At 36.4% G+C, this 26,562-nt stretch overlaps 1 protein-coding gene and 1 long non-coding RNA gene across 16 annotated transcripts in view; one reads left to right on the top strand and one right to left on the bottom strand.

Annotated features, from left to right (window-relative positions):
- PPIP5K2 (diphosphoinositol pentakisphosphate kinase 2) overlaps nt 1-26,562 on the top strand; it is a 75,013-nt gene that overhangs the window by 43,584 nt on the left and 4,867 nt on the right. For 5 of the 15 annotated variants that reach the window (XM_050945591.1, XM_050945593.1, XM_050945590.1 and 2 more), the window contains 12 exons: nt 2,904-3,045; nt 4,395-4,618; nt 7,628-7,755; nt 7,985-8,099; nt 9,898-10,005; nt 10,090-10,206; nt 11,055-11,228; nt 14,354-14,527; nt 15,784-15,853; nt 17,807-17,926; nt 18,792-18,854; nt 22,687-22,833. In XM_050945591.1, the coding sequence (XP_050801548.1) occupies nt 2,904-3,045; nt 4,395-4,618; nt 7,628-7,755; nt 7,985-8,099; nt 9,898-10,005; nt 10,090-10,206; nt 11,055-11,228; nt 14,354-14,527; nt 15,784-15,853; nt 17,807-17,926; nt 18,792-18,854; nt 22,687-22,833 (1,582 nt within the window). Of the gene's footprint in view, nt 1-2,903; nt 3,046-4,394; nt 4,619-7,627; nt 7,756-7,984; nt 8,100-9,897; nt 10,006-10,089; nt 10,207-11,054; nt 11,229-11,685; nt 14,528-15,783; nt 15,854-17,806; nt 17,927-18,791; nt 18,855-22,686; nt 22,834-26,562 lie in introns of those variants that run through there. The other 10 variants (XM_050945595.1, XM_050945596.1, XR_007773387.1 and 7 more) reach the window with 10 other exon arrangements.
- On the bottom strand, nt 18,878-26,551 carry LOC127047626 (uncharacterized). The gene is made up of 3 exons (XR_007773426.1): nt 26,325-26,551; nt 23,852-23,908; nt 18,878-19,347 (listed from the first exon to the last, which is right to left on the bottom strand). It is a non-coding gene; the product is annotated as an uncharacterized LOC127047626 (long non-coding RNA).

The following is a 26,562-nucleotide window of genomic DNA, read 5'->3' on the forward strand; positions in this document are numbered from 1 at the left end:
AAGATTTCAACCTGTTCCACACTATACTGCCTTTGTGTGTAACCATTTGTACTCTGCATCTTTAGTAGTAATATTGACGGTGACAATGTGTGTTCAGAAAGCTACTATAGATCTGTTATAAAGGTATGCCATTACTGATTTTTTTGCCGAACACTATTCTGATCCTGGAAATTCTAAAGTGCACTAAATCTAAGTTCTTACTTTCTAACCAGTGAAGATAAAAGAAATGTTCCATTTCTATATTAAGACGTACTGTAATGCAGGTTACATCAGGTTGTACAAATGAAAAGGAAGTGATCACTCCTGGTTCTACACACTAAGAATATTTCATCATGATTAGATAAGCATGTTTACCAGTGGCTGTCGTCACAGTTGTCTAGAGAAACAAATGGAAACTTGCTAATATTCAGAACAATATTGAATTCCGGGCTGCCATTAGAAAAGAGGCATAGAGATTAAAGCAGTGGGAGATTAGGCTGCTCAGCAGTTCTCAAACTGTGGGTCGGGACCCCAAAGTGGGTTGCAACCCCTTTTTAATGGGGTCAGCGGAGCGGTCATTAAACTTGCTGGGGCTCAGGCCTTATGCCAAAGTCCAAACTCCACCGCCCAGGGCAGAAATCCTCAAGCTTTGGCACCCATCAGGACAGGGGAGCTCAGGCTTCAGTCACCTTCCAGGAGTCTTGTAGTAATTTTTGTTGTCAGAAGGGGATCGCCATGTAATGAAGTTTGAGAAATCCTGGTCTATATATTTGTCACTACTGTGTATGTTAGTTGTGATCCGGGGTGCCTGGGGTAGCCTTCACTGAAAATGATAAACTTCAGGGCAAGCTTCAAAAAGGAGAGCAGATTCTCCCAAAACTGGTGGTTAAAACTGAAGTTAGACTCACCAACGAGTCACAAACTGTGGTTCTGATCCCCTACATTGGTTAGCAAGAAGCTGAAAAAAGAAATCACACAGCCCCCTTTATTGCATTCCTGTTCTCTGGCTCCCAATCAGCAGATAGGTCCCATACAGTAAGAGATTATTTGAAACTCTGCTCACTATACAAAATGTTCTTCTGACCCCCAGGGACCAGCCACATTGCCAGATCGATATTAGTTTGGCTCTTACCCAAAATATTATGCTGCCAGTACGCTTACCAACCCCTTCAGGATTGGCCTGGAGTCTCCCAGAGTTGGCATTGGTCTCCTGGTGACTATTGAAAGCAATCTGGGAGATTTTAATAGGATATTTTAAGAAAATGATATTGTCATGTTGGGGGGAAAAAATCTCCTAGAATAGCTTCAGACAGAGTTGGCAACGCTAGCTGCCAGCCAATCCTTTAGTATCTAAAACTAAAGGTTTATTATAAAAGAAGAAAACAACAAGAAGAGGGTTGTTGAGTGGTCAAGCAATCAAATACATGCGTAAGACTTCAGAGTCCATATATTAGACTTATAGCAGTATTGGTGAGTTTGCTGGCTTGAAAGGCCCTCTGGAGCACATCCGAAGCTTCAATGGGTCATTCAGTCCTTTGTTCAAAGTTTCAGGTTGTAGAGAAGATGCTGCAGAGGTAAGAAGGAGGATTGAAGACAAATTGGAGATGTTGCCTCTGCCTTTTTAAATCCTTAGCATATGACCTGCACTTCCTTTGTCCCAAACACAAGCTTTACAGCACATGCCATGGAAAAACTTTAGAGTTCTCTGTCCGCAGGCATGCCCGTATATGTCTTGCTGACTTTCATAAGGTGTAGCTGTTGCCTTCTCTCAGTGGGTTAATTGTATAGCTGATTGCCTTGGATAGGCCATCAAGCAGGCTGGTTAGTGCTGATGCCAGTCTGTCTCGGGGTGTCACCCAGAAGCACAGCATAAGTTTGAAATACAGATATATCAATACATATTTGTAATTCATGATACAAAGATGATACAAACATGTTTAAATATTATGACTGACCACTCGCTTCCCTGCACTTCACCTTTCTAAAAAGTGAAGGTAAATCAACAGCCATTCAGCCACTCTCCAGTGTCTTATATAGCATTATTGGCTTACTTAATGATGATCATGCTTGGCTCCTGATTGGTTCGGTTCCGGAGGATTGACTGTTGGTTCCTGTGAGTAACTTTTTTGTGTTCTATTCTGAAAGAAATAAAATGGCTGTGCAGGAGCAGCCATGTATTTATTTTTAAAAAAAAATCAGAGTTATTGTTAGAATCCAAATGTACCTGCTTCCCTCCAATTACGTTTTGTTCTGTAAAGTTTCCCTTTATGATGTATTAGGAGCATTTAGCCACAGTATACTATTCTGATTTCTCTTGACAAAGCTTTTTAAAAAATCTTTGTTATAAAAACAAAATACAATAAATTATTAAATGTGCACAAAGTTGTGAACTTCCTCAGAATTCTCACTTTTCAGAATAAAATATTTAACATAAGTGAGGAAGTTTAATTCTATTCCTGACATCGCTATGGTATTCCATACAGAATAGTTTGCCCTCTAAGTATCTCATACAGCCTTAGCTTTTGACACTTGGGTTAAGCTTTCTGCTCTTGATTTATATCACAGTGTGTTAATTCTGACTTTAAGGAAGTTGTGGGCTTTGTACTTCTATGCATATGTTGAGTCCGGATATCTGAGAGTTGAGAGCTGTGGAGGGTTTGGTTTTGTTAATGCATCCCATCAGAATTTCCTAGATACACCTCTACCCTGATATAACGCGACCCGATATAACATGAATTTGGATATAATGCAGTAAAGTGGCGCTTTGGGGTGGCAGGGCTGCATACTCCAGCGGATCAGAGCAAGTTTGATATAATGCGGTTTCACCTATAACACAGATTTTTTTGGCTCCCGAGGATAGCATTATATCGGGGTAGAGGTGTATTTAGATATAACCAATATTTCTGTTTTATCTCATACTGTAGCTTACTCCATCTGGAAGCATCTCTCTCATGAAATCAATGAAGGTGATCAGAAATCCTGTGAGAACGTGTGACAAGGTTTATTCCTTGATCCAGAGTTTGACTTCTCAAATCAGGCAGCGAATGGAAGATCCCAAGTCCGCGGGTAACTGAAATATTTTAAAACGTGTTTAATTTGACTTCTGTCCATTTGATACCACTAACTTTAATGGATATGCAGAAGGCAGGCACTCTTTCCTCATTAGCTTCACTGTCTCACAGATTTTTGCTAATAATACTTTAGGGACTCATAGAAGTTGAGCATATATGGCTTTAGAATACAGGCTCTTCTCCTGAGAGACTTTGCTGCAATTAGCATAAGGTTTAGAGCAAAAGACTATGTAGTAACATTGCAATAACCAGTTATTTCCAGGATGTATATTAAAAACTACAGTGATTGTCAGGCATAATATTACTCAAATATCCTGCAAAACTATAAGTTCACAAAGAGGGTAGGCTGCTCTAAATGTAATTTGAGTGACGATTTCCTTTGAATGTTAATATCTTCATTAAAGCTTTTGTTTGCTCTACACTAAAAAAGGTCCACGACGAATAGAAATGTTGCTCTATAAATTGTGTAGTATTAAAACAACTTCATTTTTTTAATTGCATTTTATCTCTGTAGGACTTGCACTGATAGCTAGAATTGTTGTTCTACAATTATTGCTCCTTTTCCCCATCCAAACCTCTTGTGTGCAATTTGGGGCATCTGCGCCGGCTTCTGTCAGTCTCCAGGATCCCCATATTCCTGTCTTCTGCACTTGGGCTGTGTACAGGAGTGGATGGGAAATAGGGGGCATATCCCCAGAAAAAAATATTTTAATCTAAAATTTTAAAGAAGTTCCTGAGTACTTCTTAAAACCACACTGTATATGATTAATCATGCTACAATTCTGTCTGAAGACCTAGCGATGCACTTGGAAAAGGGAGCTGGGGCTAGAGCAGACATGCTGCTGTCTTAGTTACCATGTAATAGTTCCATGCTAGTAGCAATGAAAACTGAGAGTTCAAAACTACCCATACACATAACTACTCCCTCTTTTTCGAGCCCTTCAGATAATGATTTCAAGTATTTTTGTAGTACACCTCTACCCTGATACAACGCTGTCCTCGGGAGCCAAATATTTTACTGTGTTATAGTTGAAACCGCATTATATCAAACTTGCTTTGATCCGCCAGAGCGTGCAGTCCCACCCCCCTGAGCGCTGCTGTACTGTGTTATATCTAAATTTGTGTTATATCGGGTCACGTTATATTGGGGTAGAGGTGTAGTAGTCACAGTCTTCTGACCACTTTACCTCAATGCATTTGTTATCTGGAGTGAGCTAACGTTGTTTTACCCTTAAAACACATTTTAAGACTATAATTTCAATAATACATTTAAATCAGTTTAACTTTTCTGTTGGCTGATCAATCCTAAATAATGAAATAAGAGTAAAATATTTATCTGTCTAGATATTCAACTTTACCATAGTGAAACGCTAGAGTTAATGCTGCGCAGGTGGGCCAAGCTGGAAAAGGACTTTAAAACAAAGAATGGAAGATATGACATCAGCAAAATCCCTGATATTTATGACTGTATAAAATATGATGTCCAACATAATGGATCCTTAAAATTAGAAAACACAATGGAATTATACAGGCTATCAAAGGCATTAGCTGACATTGTGATCCCTCAGGTAAGCACTTTACAACAAGAATAAAAATCTGTAAAAAATGCTTACTGTCTTCTGTTTTTGGAAGGCTTCTGTATTTTGCAGTGACTAAAGGGTTCAAGATGACTTTCTGTTTACTGAAGAGATTGAATGTCAGTGGTAGAGTACAGATTAACTGGCCTCACAATAAATTAGTAGTTCATAGTCCATCAAATCTATTAAATTTAGAGTGAATTTTCCAGTAGCTTGCATAAATGTGACTAGGTCTTAGTGCCCATTAGCCCAGTGTGCTAAAACTAAGTACCCCATAATGACTATTCTTCACAGATTAAGGAGGGCAGTATAAATGGAGTAATCAAAGATGTCCCTATCTGAAGTTGATTTTTTTTGTCAGCTCTTTTGCTTCCTTCTCAGGCTGTTTGTAAGGGGCACAGTTAGCTTCAGTTAAGTGATAATAGGCAAACTGGTAAAGAATTTAAACCAAAATGGAGCTTTCTACTGCTAAAATGCATTTTGGTTTTGGTTTTAAATAGTATGCTAGCAGTTAAATACAGATACCATCTTCCTTCTGTTATTTCTAACAAGACAGATGGTCATCAGGCAAAAAAATACAATTTGGTTAATGTCTATAAAATTATATTTTTATTACTCATCCATATTACTGAACAAAATAGTATCTACTAATGAAAGGCATTCAACAGGGAACCAGGAAGGTAGGAAATAGTTATCTCACTGTTAGTGTGGGAGCAAATTGTCTTCTGTCAGTAAAGGAAACAAAACTTAAAATAGCAGAGCATGGCAAAAACACACAGAGCAAGATTATGGAAATGAATGAACATTAGTATTGTCTTCGCCACATGGTTCTAGATCTGTCTGCTTCTCGTTTCCTTTTTTTTTTTAATCTACTGTCTGCAGTGCAATTTCAAAACTAAATAGTCATATACATTACATGGAATTTCACTGGATGTAGATGGACAATAGATACCGTTGTCAGTGAGATCTAAACTGCATCCAGTATTGTGCTGAGTAGACTAAGGGAGAAAAAACCTAAATATAACCTTCAGTGTTAATGTCTCTCTTTGGCATATTATTAGAATTCTTTCTCTGTGAATCAGGCTAATTCATTCACGCTAATAATGGATTTGCCTTCTTTTTTTGCTTAATATATGTAACATCATTTCTGATAAAATGTCTGCTCTGCAGGGTCTTATTTCCAATTCTGTCTACTAGTTATTTTCCTAGATGAGAAAAAACTTTTTTTCATGAAGAGAACTAACTCTCTAATTGAAATACCTCTGTATAACACCTTTAAAATTCTTGGCTGTTGGGAGTTGCCCAGGGGATCAGATCTCATATTGTGACATGGGACATTGAGAGCCTGAGAAGATACAAATAAACATATAACTGGAATACAAATATTGTACCTTATGCACATCTGTAACCTTCACAGCTTGTACTTATTGGGAGTATATTTGTACAAGTTTGTCAGCTCTTGAAAGAATGGACTGAATTCTCATATTAAGGTGTTGGGTGCCATTGGACAAATTAAGATTGTTATGAAAGTGGAGTATGCTATACTGCACTACAGAAATGTTGAATTGTTGAAGGCTTGAAGTCCATGTGCAGTTTTTTTGTGCAAATAGCTGGATAGACAAGAAGTCATTTTGCTCATTCAGCAACCTGATTTGTTTTTGTTGGTTCTTTGTGTTAATGCTGAAAATGAATACTTGGTTTGGTAAGCCTATTTATAGTCTGTATAGCAATAGTTAACACAGATAAGATGTTCTTAAATTCAGAATGTATTTACCAATCAAATTTTTGTCTGTTTTATGAAAAAAAAATATTTAAAAATTGAATCACTCACTGAAATAAGATGGTGCATAGAGAGGAATGCAAGTGGATTGGTTTTATTTAACTGATTGTAACAATAGGAACTGAGGCAAATTGACATTACTATTCAATATATTTTTACATCAAGAAAATTCAGTGGAAATTAAACTACATTGCAGGCTTTGCATTTAGTGGGCTTAAAGGTGATCTACAAATAGAAGAGAGGATTCCATTTACTTTTGTAGTATGCTGAGTACTCAACATGGCAAAGTGGGAGGGAAGTCCTGCATAGTATGGACTTCAAATTGCTTGTCTTTTAGATCACCCGAAGTCCAGAATCAGTCGGGTTGGGTATAACACAATTACACTCAGTATGCTGGTCATGTTACTGATTACAGAATATCACTGTTGTGGTAGGAAGGGAAGTAGAGTACCACTGGACCTGTCCTAATGCCAGTGTAGAGAGAGAGCGAAAGAAAGACAGGCTTATCAGGTAAATGCCATATTATAGGGATTTGCAAAGTTTTCTTTTAAATAGGTTATTTGTAGCAATGGGGAAACAGTACATACAAGAATACTCCCTTAAAAAAAAGTTGACAAACCAACATAACATACAAAGAAAAAGGCCCTTACCTTGCTTTCCACAGTAAGCAGAAGTTCTGTTACGGCATTGGAGTACATCACCAGCAGTGTATGATTGTTTGTTTCATTGAGCAGGAGACTCCTGAAATAGAATTTTAAGGTGAATATTCTAAGTGCCCAAAATGACTAATGAGAGTATCATTCTGATGTTAATGGAGATTTCTTACTGTTGTTTTCAGATTATATTTAACTGCCATACTTCCTTCAAAAAAAGAGCAGTACCTTTCTTGCAACTGTTGGAGGTCAAGTGAAAAAATAAAATGCCTCCTCCTTTCAGTTAGGCCACAAAAGAGAACCTTATTTCAAAAACCAGATTCATCCTGGTATAAAGGAACTTGGTACTTTTCTGCTGCCACTTAAGGAAACGTTCTTTCCATTCATAGTTCATACATTTCCAGTGCAATTTCTTTGTCCATGTTCAGACACTTAAAATCCATGTTTTTCAGTCACAAGAAGTAGCAGATAGCTAGCTACTGTTTTTCAGCTGTGAATTTTGAACTCAAGACTCATTTCAGTGTTCTTTATAGTTGTGTTTCAAAAACTTAATTTCTTTCTGTCCAGGAATATGGTATTTCCAAGGCTGAGAAACTGGAGATTGCCAAAGGCTACTGCACTCCTTTAGTTAGGAAAATTCGTTCTGACCTTCAGAGGACTCAGGATGATGACACTGTAAACAAGCTTCACCCTCTGTAAGTTCAGAATTTTTTATTACATGTATGCTGCAAATTGTCTTCAGTACTTAAATGTTCCTGCAACCTTGCTAGATAACCATGTGCTTATAAGCTTAAGCTATCAGTAAAGCTATGCTTACTTCAAACAATGTATAGTAAGATTGTAGTAACAGTTTTCTAATATGGGTATATTTTAATGTCTTAAATAATTGACTGCATCTTTTTTCCACTATATTTTTTATTTTAGATACTCCAGAGGCGTTATGTCTCCTGAACGTCATGTTCGTACTCGGTTATATTTCACAAGTGAGAGTCATGTCCACTCCTTATTATCAACTCTTCGTTATGGTGCCTTATGTGATGTAAGTTGATCATTTTCCAGTTAGAACAAAAGCCGTGGCTGGTATTTTTCTGAAGAACCTATGGGACCAAATCCCACTAACCTTAAATAGAAGTTGAGTGCCTAACTCCTTTAGGCTACCTTGAAAATTGCAACCTATTTTATTAAATATATTGATTTCTAATATGTTTAGTGTTATGCATCCAAGTCATATTGCCAGTCTTTGCTATATAGATTTTTTTGTTAGCAGAAAACAAGATGGAAAACATTTAGCGTTACCTTGGTTTTTTGATGGAAGTTAGTAAATATTAGTGTATTTGCTAACATTTGAGCTCTAAATTCCTTGTGCTCAGAAAAGACTAGATCGCTTCCATACATATATCCAGATCAGGTAGTAATGCAAAATATCTTGTAAGGATGTTTTGCTTTCTTGTAAGTAGGTTGAAATTCTTCTTTGGGAAGTTGAGCAGTACTGTCCATCTCCAAAATTGTTCATAATTGGTCCCTAACACTAACCAGGTGGTGTCTAATATGCAACACATGAATATATTTCACTTAGCTTAAACAGCCTTCACCTGGGAGCTACCTAATCAGAAATAAAGCAGAACACTTCCCGAAGTTCTGTTCCTGGAACTTAAGAACAATTTCTCCTCCCAGGTTATTGGTAAAATTGAGGGTAGCGGGGGAGGGATAGCTCAGTGGTCTGAGCATTGGCCAGCTAAACCCAGGGTTGTGAGTTCAATCCTCGAGGGGGCCATTTAGGGATCTGGGGCAAAATCAGCACTTGGTCCTGCTAGTGAAGGCAGGCGGCTGGACTCAATGACCCTTCAGATGAACATGTGTTGGTTCACTCTGCTTTGCATCGTTATCAAGCAGAACCCATCATCAGCATGGACGCATGTCCTCTGGAATGGTGGTTGGAGCATGAATGGACATGTGAATCTTTAGTGCATCTGGCATGTAAATATCTTGTGACACTGGCTACAACAGTGCCATCTAAATGTCTCTTCTCACTTTCAGGTGACATTGTAAACAAGAAGTGGGCAGCATTGTCTCCCACAAATTGTAACCAGACTTGTTTGTCTGAGCGATTGGCTGAAGTAGAACTGAGTGAACTTATAGGCTCTAAAGTTTGACATTGTTTTATTTCTGAATGCAGTTTTTTTATATGTAATTATACATTTGTAAGCTCAACTTTCATAATAGAGATTGCACTGTAATACTTGTATTAGGTGAATTGAAAAATATTATTTCTTTTTTACTGTGCAAATATTTGTAATAAAAATAAATATAAAGTGAGCACTGTCCACTTTGTATTCTGTGTTGTAATTGAAATCAATATATATGAAAATGAAGAAAACATCTAAAATATTTAAATAATTATATTCTATTATTGTTTAACAAGGCAATTAATCACAATACATTTTTAATCATTCAATTAATTGCAATTAATTTTTTAAATTGCTTTACAGTCCTACTTATTAGAAGTTTACTATGATCATAGTAATGGCTTTATTGATCATGCTTTGATTCAAATTCTCTAGTCATTTCTACAGCCCTAAAATTTCAGCAAATGCAAGGTTCTAAATGTGGCCTGAACTTGAAGGGCTAGTCTTTGGTTTGTTTTTCTAGAATGTTTGTTTACTTTTCATTAATTTAGAGGAGCTATGAGCATTTTGGGTTGAATGTAACATTTATTTTTAAAATATGACTTAAATATTCATAATTTAAGATCACATTTTTCTCTTACATAACTTCAATTTTATTTTCAAAGGTTTTTTAATTTAAAATGTGTTACAAAATGTTTCCATTTCTTTAAGGAATCAAAAGATGAACAGTGGAAACGAGCTATGGACTATCTAAATATTGTCAGTGAACTCAATTACATGACCCAGATTGTTATCATGCTCTATGAGGATCCAAACAAGGTAAGTAAATACAATTGATAAATATCTACAGAAATGTGGTTAGTTCAAACCATGTTTTAAAGAGTAGATATTCACTATCTTTAGGAACTTTCTTCAGAGGAACGTTTTCATGTGGAGCTTCACTTTAGTCCAGGAGCTAAAGGCTGTGAAGAGGATAAAAACTTACCAGCTGGTTTTGGATATAGACCTGCCTCCCGAGAGGTAATACTTCTGGCATACTTTAGAACAAAAGTTCAAAGTTTCTCTGTTCATGAATATGTTCTAATAACTTTTGTTTTAATCACTGAAGAATTAGTTAGAAAGAATGACTCTTGGTTTTGAATTAACTTTGTGTGTACTTTATTCATATAAAAATAAACTAGTGTACTATGAGTAACAGCTATGTCATAATTCAGGCCCTCTGATTTCAAATAGATACTTTACTTCAATTAAAGGTATACTCACTTCATTTATTCTTTTACTGCCTTTGTAATTGCAACCTTTTATGGCTTTGCCTAATTTGTTGTTGGAGATAGTTCCGTTTCTCCAATGTTATGACAAATGCACAAGATGACATTTAAGAAAAAATATGAATTGGAATTTTAGGGAATATTGGCTAGTGAGACTATTGATGATATTTTTCAGTTTGTATCTATGTACATGTATATAGTTAAATAATTGAGTGTTACACATGTTAAGAGACTGTGGGTGAAATTTTGCCCCCATTGAAGTCAGTGGGAGTTTAGCATTGACATAAATGGAACCAGGATTTTATCCTTTTCATATTCAGTGAAACTTGTAAGACAACGTGGTGTGAGCAACAATATTATGGTCATATTGTCATGTGGTAGAAGAGAGTTAAAGTAGCAAATTCTTTTTCTAAGTGTATAAAAACCAGTATTTTTATGATTTAAGAACCTTGTGTCACTAAACTTCATGCATATCATTAACACTTTACTACCTATAGAATAATTTAAGCATTTTTTGTGGCTGATTTACTTAATGGATTTCCATGTCCAAATAATACAAAGTATGTAGCTAACTTGAACAGATAATACCTTTACTTGTAGAATGAAGGCTCAAAGAAAACCTCCCATAAAAATGATAGTGATGAGGAGTCACATACTTCTAAAAGAGATGAAACGGATCGATCAATAGTGGTATTCAAGCCAATGGTGTCAGACCCAATTCACATACACAGAAAGTCACCCCTTCCAAGATCCCGGAAGATTGGTTCTGTTGAAGTAAGTGTTTCTGTCATGGTGCGTGTCTACTGAAATGAATTCTTCATTTACTTCTAACAAAAAAGTACAGACTATTCTGTTTTTGATTACACAAAAATAGAATGGTGTCATTCTTCTCAAAGTGCTGCTTTTATTTCATGGGAAATTGTCCATGGCAATGGTTGTCTGAAAGGAATTTCAGAAACATCATATGACTGTTCGGCCATATAAATTCTTTTTCTTTCCTTTACTATTTTAAATCTTATTATATAACTCTTATTCTATGACAGTGAAGATACACATTTTTTAGTCTCAACTCCTTCTTCTCCAAGCTGACTAACATACATTGCTTGCATATTCATTCTCACAAGACTGCTGCTAATGGAAACAAAACATTGAGCTTTTTCATTTGTGGGGATTGGGGTGAGGGAAGAAGTGGCTATAAGAAAATGTTGCCATCTACAATTAACTTTCATAGGGAGCAACTGATTCCAGTGGCACAGTGGTTGAAGGTAAGAGAGCAAATTGGCACTATGCTTTGAGGGGTGGGGAATGTGTGTTTTCCAGAGTCTTCAGATAAGTGCCCTAAGACTTTTTGGGCTCCCAGTGTAGAGGCCATGACACCAAGGAGTTGAGAAACTGTCATAAAAGGTGCTCTAACATCACAATAGTGAAGCAAGTCAGTGATGATTGACTGTATGCTATTAATATAGTTGAACAGTAAAGACACTGTTGGTGCACACTAGTACCTAAGTGACACTGAGGCCTGGGCTACACTAGCAGCGGGGTTCAAACTAAGATACGCAACTTCGACATATCTTAGTTCAACTTACCTGACCATCCTCATGGCGGTGACTCGACTGGCACAGCTCCTCCGTCGATGTCACTTACTTCTCCTGCCGAAGTGGAGTACAGGCATCAATTAGCGGATCGATTTTATCATGTCCAGATGAGACGCAATAAATCGATCCCCGATACATCGAACACTGCCTGCTGATCTGGCGGGTAGTATAGACGTACCCTGAGTGTAGGTCTACGCTTAAAATACCGCAGAGGTGTAGCTGCACTGCTGTAGCACTTCAGTGAAGACGCTACTCCACTGAGGGGAAAGCTACTCCCGTTGGTGTAGTTAATCCACCTCCGCAAGAGGCGGTAGCTATGTCAATAGGAGAAGCCCTGCGGTTGACATAGTGCTGTTTACACTGGGGAGTAGATTGGTATAATTGCGTTGCTCAGGGGTATGGATTTTTCACACCTTTGAACGACATAGTTACATAGTGATGCAAGTTTATACTGTAGACCTGGCCTGACACTAGAACATAAGAGGTACAGTTTAATACCTTATCCTCAGTTGCTTAAAACCTCAAAGAACTGTATACTCTTTTCCCTGCATATTATCTCAGGAATAGGTGCTTATATAGACTGGGAATAGTACGAATTCCAAGTAACTTGGTTACTGTCAATGTGTGGAAAATAATACGGATGTTTTTGTTTTATTATGATCCGTATATAACATAAAAAAATTAAGAGGTGATACGTGTGAATGTATTACAGGGTTGCATTTCCTGTTTTACCATAAGCAATGTTCGAGAGGAGTAATCTCAGTGTTTTTGAAAGTGGCTGTCACTCCAATAATGCAAGCTCCCTTCCTAGAGAGAAGTTCACGTGCAGTTTTATAGTATTTCAAAATTTTAACCATTTTCATTTTTTGTAAATTTTCAGAAGCTGCTTTCAAGAGGTATTATTGATATGCATTGCTAAACTTTGACTTTCAGCAGGTAAAACATTCAAGTAGAATCTGTTCCAGCATCCAGCTTTTATGGAAATTCTAAATTTTTGCTTCCTATTGAATTTTGATTTTACTCATATAGCTGTGAAACTTTGTGCAAAGAAGGTAAATTGGAAGAGCAAATATATTTGTGTCTGCCACACTGAAATCTGCAAAGCAGTCTTTGAAGAATTTTGACCAGTTGATATCTTGAAAGTGTAGTTTGACTTCATCTTAAATTGCCTTTGAATTATTTCTTTAAAGATAACTCTTTCTACTTCAGTCCATTCATTTAAAGGGACACTGTCAGGTAGTTTAGGCTCAACCTAAGTCTTCTTTTTAAAATTTTATAATCTCCAGTAAAATAAAATTAAAACTTTAAATTTATCTGGATTATAGTCTTCAGCAGGGTCTAATACAAACATGGCAGCACTGTGCTAGTAATGGAGACCAGAAATGAAGTTGATTAGTCTCATTTCCCTGAGCTTACAATTAAATGGAAAAACTAAAGAATATAAATTGTGAGAAAGAGAAAGAAATTTACATTTCTGAAAAGGTTCAGTGCTGTTTAATCTAGATCATGAGTTCTCAAACTGGGGGTCAGGAACCCTCGGGGTCATGAGGTTATTACACGAGGGGTCCCGAGCTGTCAACCTCCACCCCAAATCCCACTTTGCCTCCAGCATTTATAATGGTGTTAAATATATTTTAAAGTGTTTTTAATTTATAAGGGGGGTCGCACTCAGAGGCTTGCTATGTGAAAGGGGTCACCAGTACAAAAGTTTGAGGCCCACTGATCTAGATGGTATTAACACAGGTAGACAAATAGGGCTATTTTTAGCCTGACATTGTCCCTTGAAATCTCTTTCTACTCTTTGCCACCAGAAGTTCCTTAGTGCTTTAAGGTCAAGAAATCCTTCTTGCCACCCCTGGGGAGTCAGTCTTGTAATCTCCAGTCCCGGTTCAAAATCTTCTGGCTCTTTGAAATATGTGGTAGTACTTTAAATGCAAAATAAAAATCTATTAAATAATAGATAGAAAAGCTTACTATACATTGAAGGGGGAAAAACTATTAAACAGTATGTTCAGAGTAACAAATGTGTTCTGTTAACAGTGTTTTTTAAAGCCGTGGACCAGTTACTGACTACCATTGTTCTATCTTGCCATTGGTAAAATTTTAGTCTACCAGAAACTTGGTGAAAGTAGTGGATTGAAAGATGTAGTTTAAAACATTAGTCATTCCTAATTACTGTTTAATAGTTTTAAAGCTGTAAATAAAAGAGTGCAAACAAACTGTATTTTTTTTTTCTGATCACTGGCTCTGTGGAATCTAACTTTGCATGCTTTGCTGTTTTTTTGCCCCCTTTCTCACTTCCAGGAAGAGAGCCCCCTGAGTGTGTCTAGCCCAGAGTGTATTGGTACCTGGCTGCATTACACCAGTGGTGTGGGTACTGGGCGTCGAAGACGCAGATCAGGGGAACAAATCACTTCTTCCCCTGTCTCCCCTAAATCATTGGCTTTCACATCCAGTATTTTTGGCTCATGGCAACAGGTTTTTAAACTTTACTTCATTAAACATTATTATGCATTCCAAGCAGCAACCAACTGTCTTTAAGGACATCTAATCCCTTGTTATGGATTACATTCCAAGTAAATTCTTGCCACTTGTTATTAAAATGGACTTTTAAAAATACTTCCAAGAATGTTGGGGGAGGAAGGAGGAGAAAGCAAATGCATGTTTTTCACAGAATTTTCACTGAATGTGTTAGATATTTCCACAGTGAATTGGGTTTTTTTACAGGAATTGTAAACATTAACACGCTAGAAAAGGCATAGACTACTGTCTAATGAAACTGACTTCAGCTTTGGCTTAGTTGTCCTTTAAGACTTTAAAACAGCATTGCTTAATTTGGTGGTAGGTAAATTGAAACTTTTTTTAAAAATAAATGACAGACAATGCCACTTTAAGGATGTGGGGTCTGATATTACTATTCAAAACTTGTTTTGTATAGATCATATTTTCAGTGGCCTAGTATTAATTGAGCAGGAAACAAACTCTAGCACTAACCATTCTTGTCTTCACTCCTATATTTGGAGATATCTAATGAAAAAACCAAACACAGTACTTCATCCATTGGATTGTACAATATTTTGAAGACTTCTTGTCTAAATATTGGGGAAAGAGCAGGACAAATGAGACAGTCAAAATATCAATGAAGATCTAAAGATTCCTCAGTTCAAAATATTGTCTGTATATAGGACAATGGATGGTGTTCTAACTATGCCCCTTTCTTTTCTAAGAGTTTCAGTAATTTCCATAATCTTTTTGGAAATTTAAGGAACTTGTATTTAGTAAAAGAGTGCATCAGTAAAGGCGTCTGAAGGCTACGCTGATAGAGCCCGTGCATGGATCAGTGACTGTATGGTGACTTCAACAGCCTGTCTGTCTTTCCTTTCCCCCTCCCATTTCCCTTTCAATACAGGAGCAGTTTAGGAGTGTGCATTTGGTAAAATAAAGTAAAATCTATCTCAACTGTCTGTGTTTTCATCTCTGTCTTGGTCTGTGTTCGTTTTTAATTCTGAATGCCCGCTTTGCTCCACCTCATTGCAAGGACTTCATATGTGAAATGGACTCCCTTCACAAGGGGATATTGCATGATCTTTCATATTTCTTTTATGTATTTCTACTAACATTTATCATACAGCTTATTAACACTTATCGGTCTGGAGCAGGCCAATATATCAAGTTTAATGGACACTTTATGCTGCTATTCTATTTTTTCTTATTTTTCTGTTTTCCATATGCAGGTCCTCTCAGACAACAATAGTAACTTACGAACACCAAGAACTATTCTGGAACAAAAGCAGAGTGGTTTAGGTATGTACATGCAATTGAATTTTTGTTTCAAATAAGCAGACTTTCCAGTGCCTTTTGTTTTGCACACAGACACTTGACCTTGGATTTTTAAAACTCTTGTGTAAACAGTTCCAAATAGTATTTTGAATATAATAGTATCTATTAATTCTTTGGGACAGTATAACCCACTGAGTTGAGCAATATTTCAGCAGCAAAAGTTATTTTAATGGAAACTGGATCTTAGGGAACAGCAAAACAGTTGAGACTGTTCACTGATTCTTTACTCTAACCAAAGAAAGTACTCAGGATTATTTTTTTAATTTTAAATTATGACTGACGTGTTAATATTTTTGTGGAATTCTTTGAAAGCAAAAGCCCCAGTAGGCAAACTATTAAAAACACTTCTCAAGCGAAAATAAGTGTCTTCTGCTCTGGTCAGTTGAGACAACTGAAGAGATACTAGTGGGTGCAAAAAAACAAAAAAAACCCTAGCTGGCCTTCACCAAGAAACTTTAGTTTCTAATGAGAGACTAAGGTTTTTGCACTTCCCTCTCATTCCTGCCCTCAAATATTTCTATCAGTGGACTGAATAATTAATTTTAACTGTGGATTATAACATCTTAACTTGCTTTAATTCAGGAAATGTTCTTTTGCTGTTACCGTGAAACAGGCATTTCTTTGTATAGTTATTCATTAGATAGGAAATTTTGCTTTGCTGTAAGTTAATTGTGTCTTTTTCTGTAAATGCAAAAAATTGTATGTTTTCAGAAATAACTAACTCGGAACACATTAAACAACACACAAACATAAATACCTTGCATTGTGAGTTAGAAGTAAAAGTTCCACAATCTTTCCATTTAAGGCTTTGCACTTATTTGTATGTTTGACCGTTGCGATACTCTTATTCCTGTTACATTTTCCTAGTAAAAGGTATATATCTAGTGATCTTGACTACTGAAGCCAATCTTTCTAACTTTTTGCTAAAATTATACTACCTTCTTCGATGTGACACAGTATAGTTCATAGAAGCTGTTACATTTCTGTGTATAATTTAAGGTATTACTTTGGTGAAAAGGCTTTTGCCACAGACCAGGCACCAATTTATATTGGCCATGATTCATCACATGTGCTAGTAATGTTTCCCACTGTTGGAAGGAAATAAATCACTGGATAGATGGCTGTTTTTAAATATACTGCTATGTATATGAAATACAAACAAATGAAATCTAAACTGGGCCTCCATCAAGTAATAAGATTTGTTCATGACTGGGCAACAGAAGTATACAGGTTTTTATATGGAGGACTACTTAATACAAGGATCTTCTTTAGGAAAGAAGTGAAGCTAAACTTGGTGAAACTTCTGTTTTAAATGTCTATGGTTGGCTGTGACAATAGCTGAAATACAGATACAAGAATGGACAATTTGGTTAACTGGTTTCATGTTAAATCATGAGTGCTGGAAAGTGAAATTTTTCTATGTAAAGTCTGCGGAAAATGTGTGAGTACTTGAAGTTACAGACTGCCATTTCAAGGGGGTCAATTTCCATGAAAGCAATAAGCAAGATTTTCCAGGTTATATTTGTTTCAGAACTGCAGGTTCTAAAACATGTAACTTTCATGTCTATTTATTTATTTATTTATTTATTTATTTATTTATTTATTTATGTTGATGCTAACTGGTAGTTTTTCTTTACCGAACCTGACAACAGGAAATAAAGTCCCTTTGTTAAAGTCCAGTCCCCTCTAGTCACATATAGCAGAGGGTGGTCTGATATGTGTAGAAGCACAATAAATTATAGTAGTTACAATCTACAAGTACCACTGTGACATTACAAGCATATTGTGAACTGTTCAAGGCACTGCCAAAGGCTGCCTTTTGTGTGGTAAGAGCCAAGTGCTTGCATGCTGCATGCATCCCCAATGTGAATGGAAGAGCACCTGGTTGTTGTATGTATTTTCTCTAACTCCCATCAGGGTCTCACTGTGCGGGCCTGTTTAGCACCTCAGTACTCGGGGGTTCTTCGAGCGCACCTAACCTACAGGATTATGCTCGTACTCAACGTAAAAAGCTGACTTCTTCTGGCTGCATAGATGGTATGTGCACACTCTCTCAGATGCACACACAAATCCATGTGCACACATTGAAGTTCTAAAGATGAACCCTAGGCTACTGATTCAGTGGAATCCTAGGCTCTTTTGCCTTAGCATTAATTGTACGACTTTTTACTGCCTCGTTACTGCCCATAGCTTGGTTATATTAGTTTAATGACACAGTTAATCCTTGTTCCTGGCTTCTCTATTTGATATGCCTTGAATATAATATACATTGAAAGATTTTCAGCATGTACAGTTTAAGAACAATGAAGAGCTGAAAATGTAGTTGGAAGTGCTCATCGCTTAAGCCTCTGATTTTGATAATTACATATTGACATTGAATTGAAACATATTACAGTTCATGGAGTATTTACAAGGAGCCAGTTTAATATTACTGAGTGAAAATTTTAGGATTCCTTTTTGGTGGGTGTGGGTGTGGATAGAGGAGTGGTAGGTTTTAGGCTTCAATAATTTTAGGTAGAACAGCTTTCACAGCAGGTTTCAGCATTTAAAGAACATGTGCTAATTTACTCTTTTAACGCGGAGGTCGAGCAGTATTAATGCAATTTTTCCCAAAATTCATTCTTCTCAACGTTCAGCTCTAACCAGGTATAACTTTGTATGCCAGAATCACCAGCTCATCCTGCTTTTCTTTCATACACTTCATTAAACACCTTGCAGTTATCAGTAAAGCCACACTTTCTACTTTTAACCTCTTTTTGGCCTCTAGCCTTTCCTCTGGTCCTTTCTGCATGCCACTTAATTCTAACCTTTTGTTCATCTTTTTTCTTCTTTCCTTTTTTGAAATGTGTCCCTCTTTTGGTAGCTGTTACGAATTTCAGGTACCTGTTTTTCTCTTTCTCAGACACCACACGTGGTTCTGCTGTTAAAAGATTTTCTATCTCATTTGCTCGACACCCAACCAATGGTACGTTTTGCTTTTATTTAAAAAAAAAAATACTCCTTTGTTTCATCCCTTAATTTCATTTTATTTCAAACACGGGGTGTATAGTTTCGTCCAATCATCTGTCCTTCCTGACTTCAACCAAGCATAGTTCCAAACATATTCATAATCACTAGATACATTGATATAGTCTTAAATACCTCCTTTATTGTTCATTTATATAAATATGATTTCAAAATTCACTCATCAAAAAATCTTGTGAAAATGGAAATACTGCTTATAATCATGAATTCCTTGACAAATTGCATTCTCTCCAGTGTCTCACGTGATCAGACTATGTATGGTATATGATAAAAACAAACTTTTCTGATCTTGAATGGCATATACTTCTCAATAACTTAACATTCCACTTCTTTCTCTTCCTGCTGATGAGCTCCACTTTTCCCTGAGCTTCTGAATCTAGATAAAGTCACAGTAACTGACAACAGGCGGTTGCTACCATCTTCTTGAAGTGTCACTAGATTAAAAAGTAAAGTAAAATTTAAGGTCCATTTCAGTTAATCTGCAATTTTGATGACTGAACAGAAAAACTGCTACTTAACCTTGCCATACGTAATTATCAGTATGTTTGTCACGTATACTAGTTAATTAAATACTTCACTAATAATCAGTTAGAGTTGCCTTCGTCTTGCGTTGACCTCTTGAATTCTATGGTGAAAGCTAACTCATCTCCAGTCTACCATATTTTAATGAAACCTATCTTAACATATGCAAGTTGAAAGTATGAAATATGTTACTCATAACTTTATAGCTCACTACATGGGCCCTATAGCATGCCCTTTTCATAGAAGTTGGCTTCAATCTTCAGCATTTATCACATCTTAGTATAAATTTTTTCAGATTTCTTAATTACCATTTTAAAACTGTGCACCACCACTTACTGACACAATACAGTGGCAGGGTAATAAGGTCTTGCCATTGAAACTGAAGTGAAAATAGCCATAAAGATCTGTGCTATTGCCCTCCAACAAACCTTTTACTTAGAAGATGGTTCAGGTTAAAAAAAAAACAAAACATACTTATCACTTTGTTTTGCTTCTGAATAATTAAGTCATGAAGTAGTACTTGAAATATTGTATCCATTTGGAATTTTTAGTCAATATTTGTACTGCAGTGGCTTCCTGAAGAAAGTGTTTAGTATAAAACTGTTGGAATCAGCACAAAACCTGCAGTTATTAAAAAGTTTTTTAAAGGCTGAGTTAAACATCCTCCTTGAAAATGAGAAAGGTGGGCCTTACTCTGTATAAAATCAAGTCAGATAATCTAAACAAAAGAGCAGATGCTGTATTTAAAAACTCAGTGTTGGCAAAACATTTTGAAAGTTGTAAAGTGAGACTAGATTCACGGATCAGAATAGTTTCAAAAAATTTGTTAGTGCTAAAGAGAACAGACAGCAACATACTTACTGTAACTGGATAATTTTTTATCTATTTAAACACAATTACTTTATTGTACACATTGTATATTCTGATTTATTTAATATAAATGCTTTCCACATAGCTTTTACAAGTTAATGCATGCCACATGTGCTCCTGTGAATCTTAAATGCATTCTTTGAGGTGTTCCAGGTTCCCAAGCGTTCTCTACCAACTTTTTAAACATATCATTGTTTGTTTTGTCTTCTGGACTGTCATTTGATTCTCCTTTTCACTCTTTTATTTCCATAACTTTGTGATGTCCTTACAACCTCTAATCTATTTCACAGACACTCTCCACCCCCTTATTCTCTCTCCCCCTGCCTCTCATCTTTCGTTCAAGGAACACATTGAAACAAGTAATCTTCTGACAGTGCTTTACCTTATTTTCTGGGCCTCATGCAGAACATCCACACCTCTTTAGGTGCTGGTCCATTTCCTCTGTGGAATTTCTAAGCTCCAATAGTATGTGTGTCTAGCTATTAAATGTAGAACAGCAGGATGTCTTTTTAAATTGCTGTGTTAACCCTTTCATGTCTTGTATTTTGTGTAGTCTGGGTAAAGGAAATTCCAAAAAGTAAACATAAATAGTTAATTCTTCTACAATTTTCTTTTAAAATTCCTATGGATTTTCTATAACAGCTGTTATAGTAGTAGTAATCATCATCATCATCATCATCATTGATAGGCATTGAAACATAGGTGAGTTTGGGGTTTTTTGTTTTTTTTAGTAAAGCATGTGTCCTGACCTACCCTGACACTGTCCCACTATTTTGTTCATTAGAATAAAATGTAAATATTTTGGAAAACATTTTTGTGATGGTAACGCTTTCATTAGGTTAAAATTAAATCTTGTTGAACTTACAGTAATGCAAAGAAAGGGTTTGCACTTTGCATGCATGCATAGTATTTGTATACACTTATGCCAAACACATTTATTTTAGTGCTTATACTGCAGCTTCGTTGCTGTCATATTAAAGAAAGCATACATGAAGTTGTGTGGTGGTGTTTGTTTTGCACATGACAACTGAGTTTCTAAAAACATGCAACATTATCTGTTATAGTGTAAGTGAAGCTGATTTAAGTACCCTGGAGCAGCTTGCATAGAAGGATCGGCTCTCACTTGATTCCAAGGCTGGGTCCAAATATGAATACAAAAGCTCATGAGTTGAAATTTTGTAGAATTATTTTCTATGTAAATGCTTAGTAATGTTTTTTGAGAGAGTTCAGATACATTTTTTTTGTAAAGGTATCAGTATCTTGAACTAAAATTCTAGACGTTCTTTAAGTATTGTCTTTTCATTGAAATAAACATCTTGGAAGAAATATACCAATTTATAATTTTTCAGTTCAATATTGTAAATTTAATGTTGCAGCTGTATATGAGAACACTAATGTGGACAAGTGTCACCTCTTTTGAAATGCTGTAGGATGAACGTTTCACTGAGTGCTGTCAAGCTTACATCAGTTCACAGAACTGCACTATTAACCATAGATATGTATTTTAAATGCTTGTTTTATTTCATTAGGAATAAAAAATATGCATGGCTGGTTTATGAAATGTCAATATGCCTATACTAATATTGGAAAACAAAGTTAAATATCACTTCAGTTTTGACTTGATATAGTTTACAGTTTTAAGTTATGAAATTTCAAGTGATGTAAATTATTGTTTTTAGTAAAGATAGGTATAAATGTGTGTTATAAAATTAAAATATAGTCTCAAGGTACAAAAATGCTGGTAGTGGTCTTGGTGGACCTTAAGGTGGAAACCTAAAGCAAGTCTTGTTACTAGAATACCTCAGAGGATAGAGTGTATGCTACAAGGTGTTGCCTGTCAGGAATGCCAATGTTTTTAGCTGTTCTCTGTAAGAGCAACTCAGTTAAAAATGTTCACAGCATGACCATGCTGGTATTCCATCTTGGATGAATTAGTTACCTATATATTATTATGACTGCTATGGGAACAAGTAGGGAAAATACTGATATTCCCTGCCTTTTTTAATGATTGAATAAGTTTGTCTGGAACAGTAATTTAACTTAATGTATTGAGCAAAGACTAGAGCAAAGATATATTTTGTATCTGTGTACACTGATTTATGTGGACATGGGTTTTGTAGTATGTAGTACACTATCTTGAGCTTACTATATGATGTAATCTGACATACCTTGTTCTAACTCCATATTGCATAGCGTCTTATGTCATGACTTCGAGGATATTGTATGTTTGCATGTTTTGATATCAGACATGTACTTTATGTTCATTTTTATGCAGTGTTTCCTGTCTGTACAATGGTTCCATTCTGGTCTTATTTCTAATGTCTGGAAATTCTCTCTCTCTCTTTCTCTCTCTCTCTCTCTCTCTTTTTTTATTTTTGTAGGTTTTGAACTATATTCCATGGTGCCTTCCATCTGCCCTCTAGAAACCCTGCACAACTCTCTGTCTTTAAAGCAGGTGGATGAATTTCTTGCCTCCATTGCTGCTCCTTCAAGTGACAACCTACCGGAGATGTCTACTGCTTTATGCGGTAATTAATTTTTTTTACTGTAAACCATAAATACTATTGGTCATAGTTGATCATAGGCCATTTATTAAAATGAACAGACCAAAAAGATTATCAGTGATTGGATGACTAACATAGTGAACATCAGTGTAAATGGGGTAGGATATGAGACTAAAATAGGGAAAGAACAAATTCATAATTACTTAGCCAGTTCATAGGTCTTCAGGTCAGCAGGTCCTGATGAAATATGTCCTAGAATACTTAAGGAACTGGCTGAAGAGATCTCTGAGCCATACACGATTCTCTTTGAGAATTCATGGAGGACAGGAGAGATCCCAGAGGACCCGAAAAGGGCAAACATAGGACTGGTCTATAAAAATGGGAATAAGGACAACCCAGGGAATTATGAACCAGACAACTTAATTTTGGTACCCGGAAAGATAATGGAGCAAATAATCAAACAATCACTTTGTAAGCACCTACAAGAAAATAAGCTGATACGTAACAGTTAACATGGATTTGCCAAGAACAAATCATGTCAAACCAAGAGGGTAACAAAGCTTGTGTATGAGTGAGAGCAGTACATGTGCTATATCTTGGCTTTAAGGCTTTTGTTACTATCTACCATGATCTTCTTATAAACAAAACTAGTGAAAGAAAGCCTAGACAAGGGTTAGCCACTTATTTTTTGTCAAGGTCCAGATTTCTTGGTCAAGGTATAGTCAAAGTCTAGACTCCAGAGAAAATAATAAAAAAAAAAAAAGATTTGGGGCCATTCAAAAGTGTCTGGCGGTTTGGATTTGGCCTGCGGTCCACCTATTGACTATCCCTGACAGGCAAACCTACTATTGTAAGGGAGAGTGCACAACTGATTGGAAAACCATGCTTAAAGTAGTTAAGTGGTTCACAGTCAAGCTGGAAAGGCATATTAAGTGGGTCCCGCAGAGATCTGTCCTGGTTCTAGTTCTAGTCAATATCTTCATAAATGACTTGGATAATGGCATAGAGAGTATACTTAACAACATTTGTGGACAGTACCAACCTGGGAGGCATTGCAAGCAGTGTGGAGGATAATTCAAGGTGATCCTGACAAAATGGTCTGAAAGAAGTAGGGTGAAATTCAGTAAGGACAAATGCGAAGTACTACATTTAGGAAGGAATAGTCAACTGCACAAATACCAAATTGGAAATGACTGCCTAGGAAGGAGGTCTGAAGAAAAGGATCTGGGGTTTATAGAGGATCACAAACTAAATATGAGTCAACAATGTAATACTGTTATGAAAAAAGTGGATATCATTCTGGGATATATTAGCAGGAGCCTTAACTGAAGTAGTGTGTCCAGTTCTGGACACCACACTCATGGAAAGATGTGGTCAAATTGGAGAGAGTTGAGAGGAGAGCAACAAAAATGATTAAAGGTCTGGAAATCATGACCTAAGAGGAAATATTGAAAAAAACTGGGTTTGTTTAGTCTGGAAAAGAGAAGACCGAGGGGGGACATAACAGCCTTCAGGTATGTAAAAGGTTGTTATAAAGAGGAGGGTGATACATTGTTCTTATTCACTGAGGACAGGACAAGAAGTAATGGATCTAAATTGCAGCAAGGGAGGTTTAGGTTAGACATTAAGAAAATCTTCTTAACTGGAAAGGTAGTTAAGCACTGGAACAAATTACCTGGGGGTAGGTGTTGTGGAATCTCGATCATCGATTATTTTAAGAACAGGTTGACAAAGCTGTCAGAGATTGGCTAGATAATACTTAGTCTTGCCTCAGTGCAGGGGACTGGACTAGATGACCTCTTGAGGACCCTTCCAGTCCTACATTTCTATGATTCTATAATTTACCAAAAATGTTAATCAACTCTTAATGTGTTTGAAATACTTTTTCACTATGTGATCATTGCCATATTCCAGAGAAACCAAACTTGGAAACATCGTACTTGAACCAATTAATCATTCTCTCATTTTAATGAGATCACTCTTCCCCACCCACATTATTGTAACTCTGGAATGCAGGGGAAAATCAGTGTTACTACTGTAAAATATGCAGTACTTTGTGGTTTACACTACATTTCCACGTTGGTTGTAATTTGTTACAGGATATCTGTTAATGCCAATGTTAACTAAACCAAACTGAAATGTGTTGTGCATCGTGTATGCTTTGTGGAGTGTATATTATGGCAAACAGATGTTAAACTACACAGTTAACCAGAAATACAGGAATAGAAAATATGATATGTTCAACCTGGCTGAGCTAACGTTGCTTCTGGAACCATAACATCTCTATTTCCTCTTTCTTTTTTATTACTGAATCTAAATGTTCCACATGCACAATATCTTTTCATTTAATTTTCTTTCTATAAAAGATTCCCTATGCTACATGTTAATGTTTAAATGGTCCTGAATAGAACTTCAAGTTTGCATCTTGTTGATGTGAATGTGCTGGGGATGATTGCCTTCCACTGTGTGTCTGTTGCTGCTTCTCTCAAAACAGTTTTCTGCAATGCTAGACTTGCAACATGTGTGGTTTTCACTGTGATTTTTGTACTTTTTGCATAGGGTGAAAGGGGAAATGCAAACTTTTGAGGGGCATGTAAAGAAACTACTTGTGGGAAAAATTGTACTTGCTATTCTTTGATATAGTATAACAAACAAGATTAGAGAGGCTTTCCTCTTTCTAGTGTTTTTACTTTGACAGCACTTTATGAAGTCACTTTCATTTTTTATCCAGTGTAGTCAATTCCCCATCATGTTTTGTGTGTCTTTTATACATGAACAGATGGAGAAACATTTTTTTGAAATAGAAAAATGATTATAAAATGACAAAAATGTACAGGGAGGCTCACCAGCAGTTATACTATGTTTAGGGGGGAAAAGGAGATTTTAAGTGGGTAGTGTCCCTTTAAAATGAAATCTTAATTTTCAGGATGCAATAGAAAAATGAGAAATGTAGACTGTCTAAAATAATTATAGTTTGTGATGTTGAGAGGAAACCTACAGGGCTTGCTACTTAGCGTGTGAGACCTCAAAGAATTAAATGGTTAACTGTTAAAAAGAAGTGGGTCAGGTTGCCCTGTTTTTTGAGGGAGTGTTTGGCAGTTGGAAGGAGGAGGGAGTCTTAGCCGCTGTGAGGAAGAACTCCCCTGTTGGTGCGAAGTTGGCTTTTATTGGTAACAAGTTTTGGTACCTGAGAGGAAAGGTCAGTGCTCTTGTTACTGGCAGGATGGAGCATGAATGCTTTTGGCAGTGGAGAGAAGTATTTTTTCCCACCCTATCTCCCTTTGGGGGGAATTCATTTGTGTGTGGACTTTTATTTTTTTATATTATTATTTTATTTTGTCCTCTTCCTATGATGTTTTCTAGCAGTTACCAAATGTCTGTTTGCTCCATTATAGGCTTGTTAATTAGACATCTCAGACTAGGTGGAGCAAACAAAATGCCAGTCCTAGCCACATTCCATGCCCTGTCAAAAGTCAGGAGCACTTCTGGCAAAGCAACAATCACTATTCACTAACCTTATTATTCCTGGCGCTGTGAAGCTTTTGTGTTGCTTTCTTAGGATGGATCAGGCAGATTTTCCTCTTCTTCCCCAAACTATGAAGCCATGATAAAGACCAAAAACCCCAAATCCATGGCCAGATTCCAGATTTCATAAGTATGGAATTTGATGTTTTTGTCATTTTGGTAATGTGCAAATACTTGACAAACGTTTTATTCATGATGGTAAAAAAACCCTTTTTTTTTCCCCTTCAG

The sequence above is a fragment of the Gopherus flavomarginatus genome, chromosome 3 (assembly GCF_025201925.1).
Source record: "Gopherus flavomarginatus isolate rGopFla2 chromosome 3, rGopFla2.mat.asm, whole genome shotgun sequence".
Classification (NCBI taxonomy): Eukaryota; Metazoa; Chordata; order Testudines; family Testudinidae; genus Gopherus; species Gopherus flavomarginatus.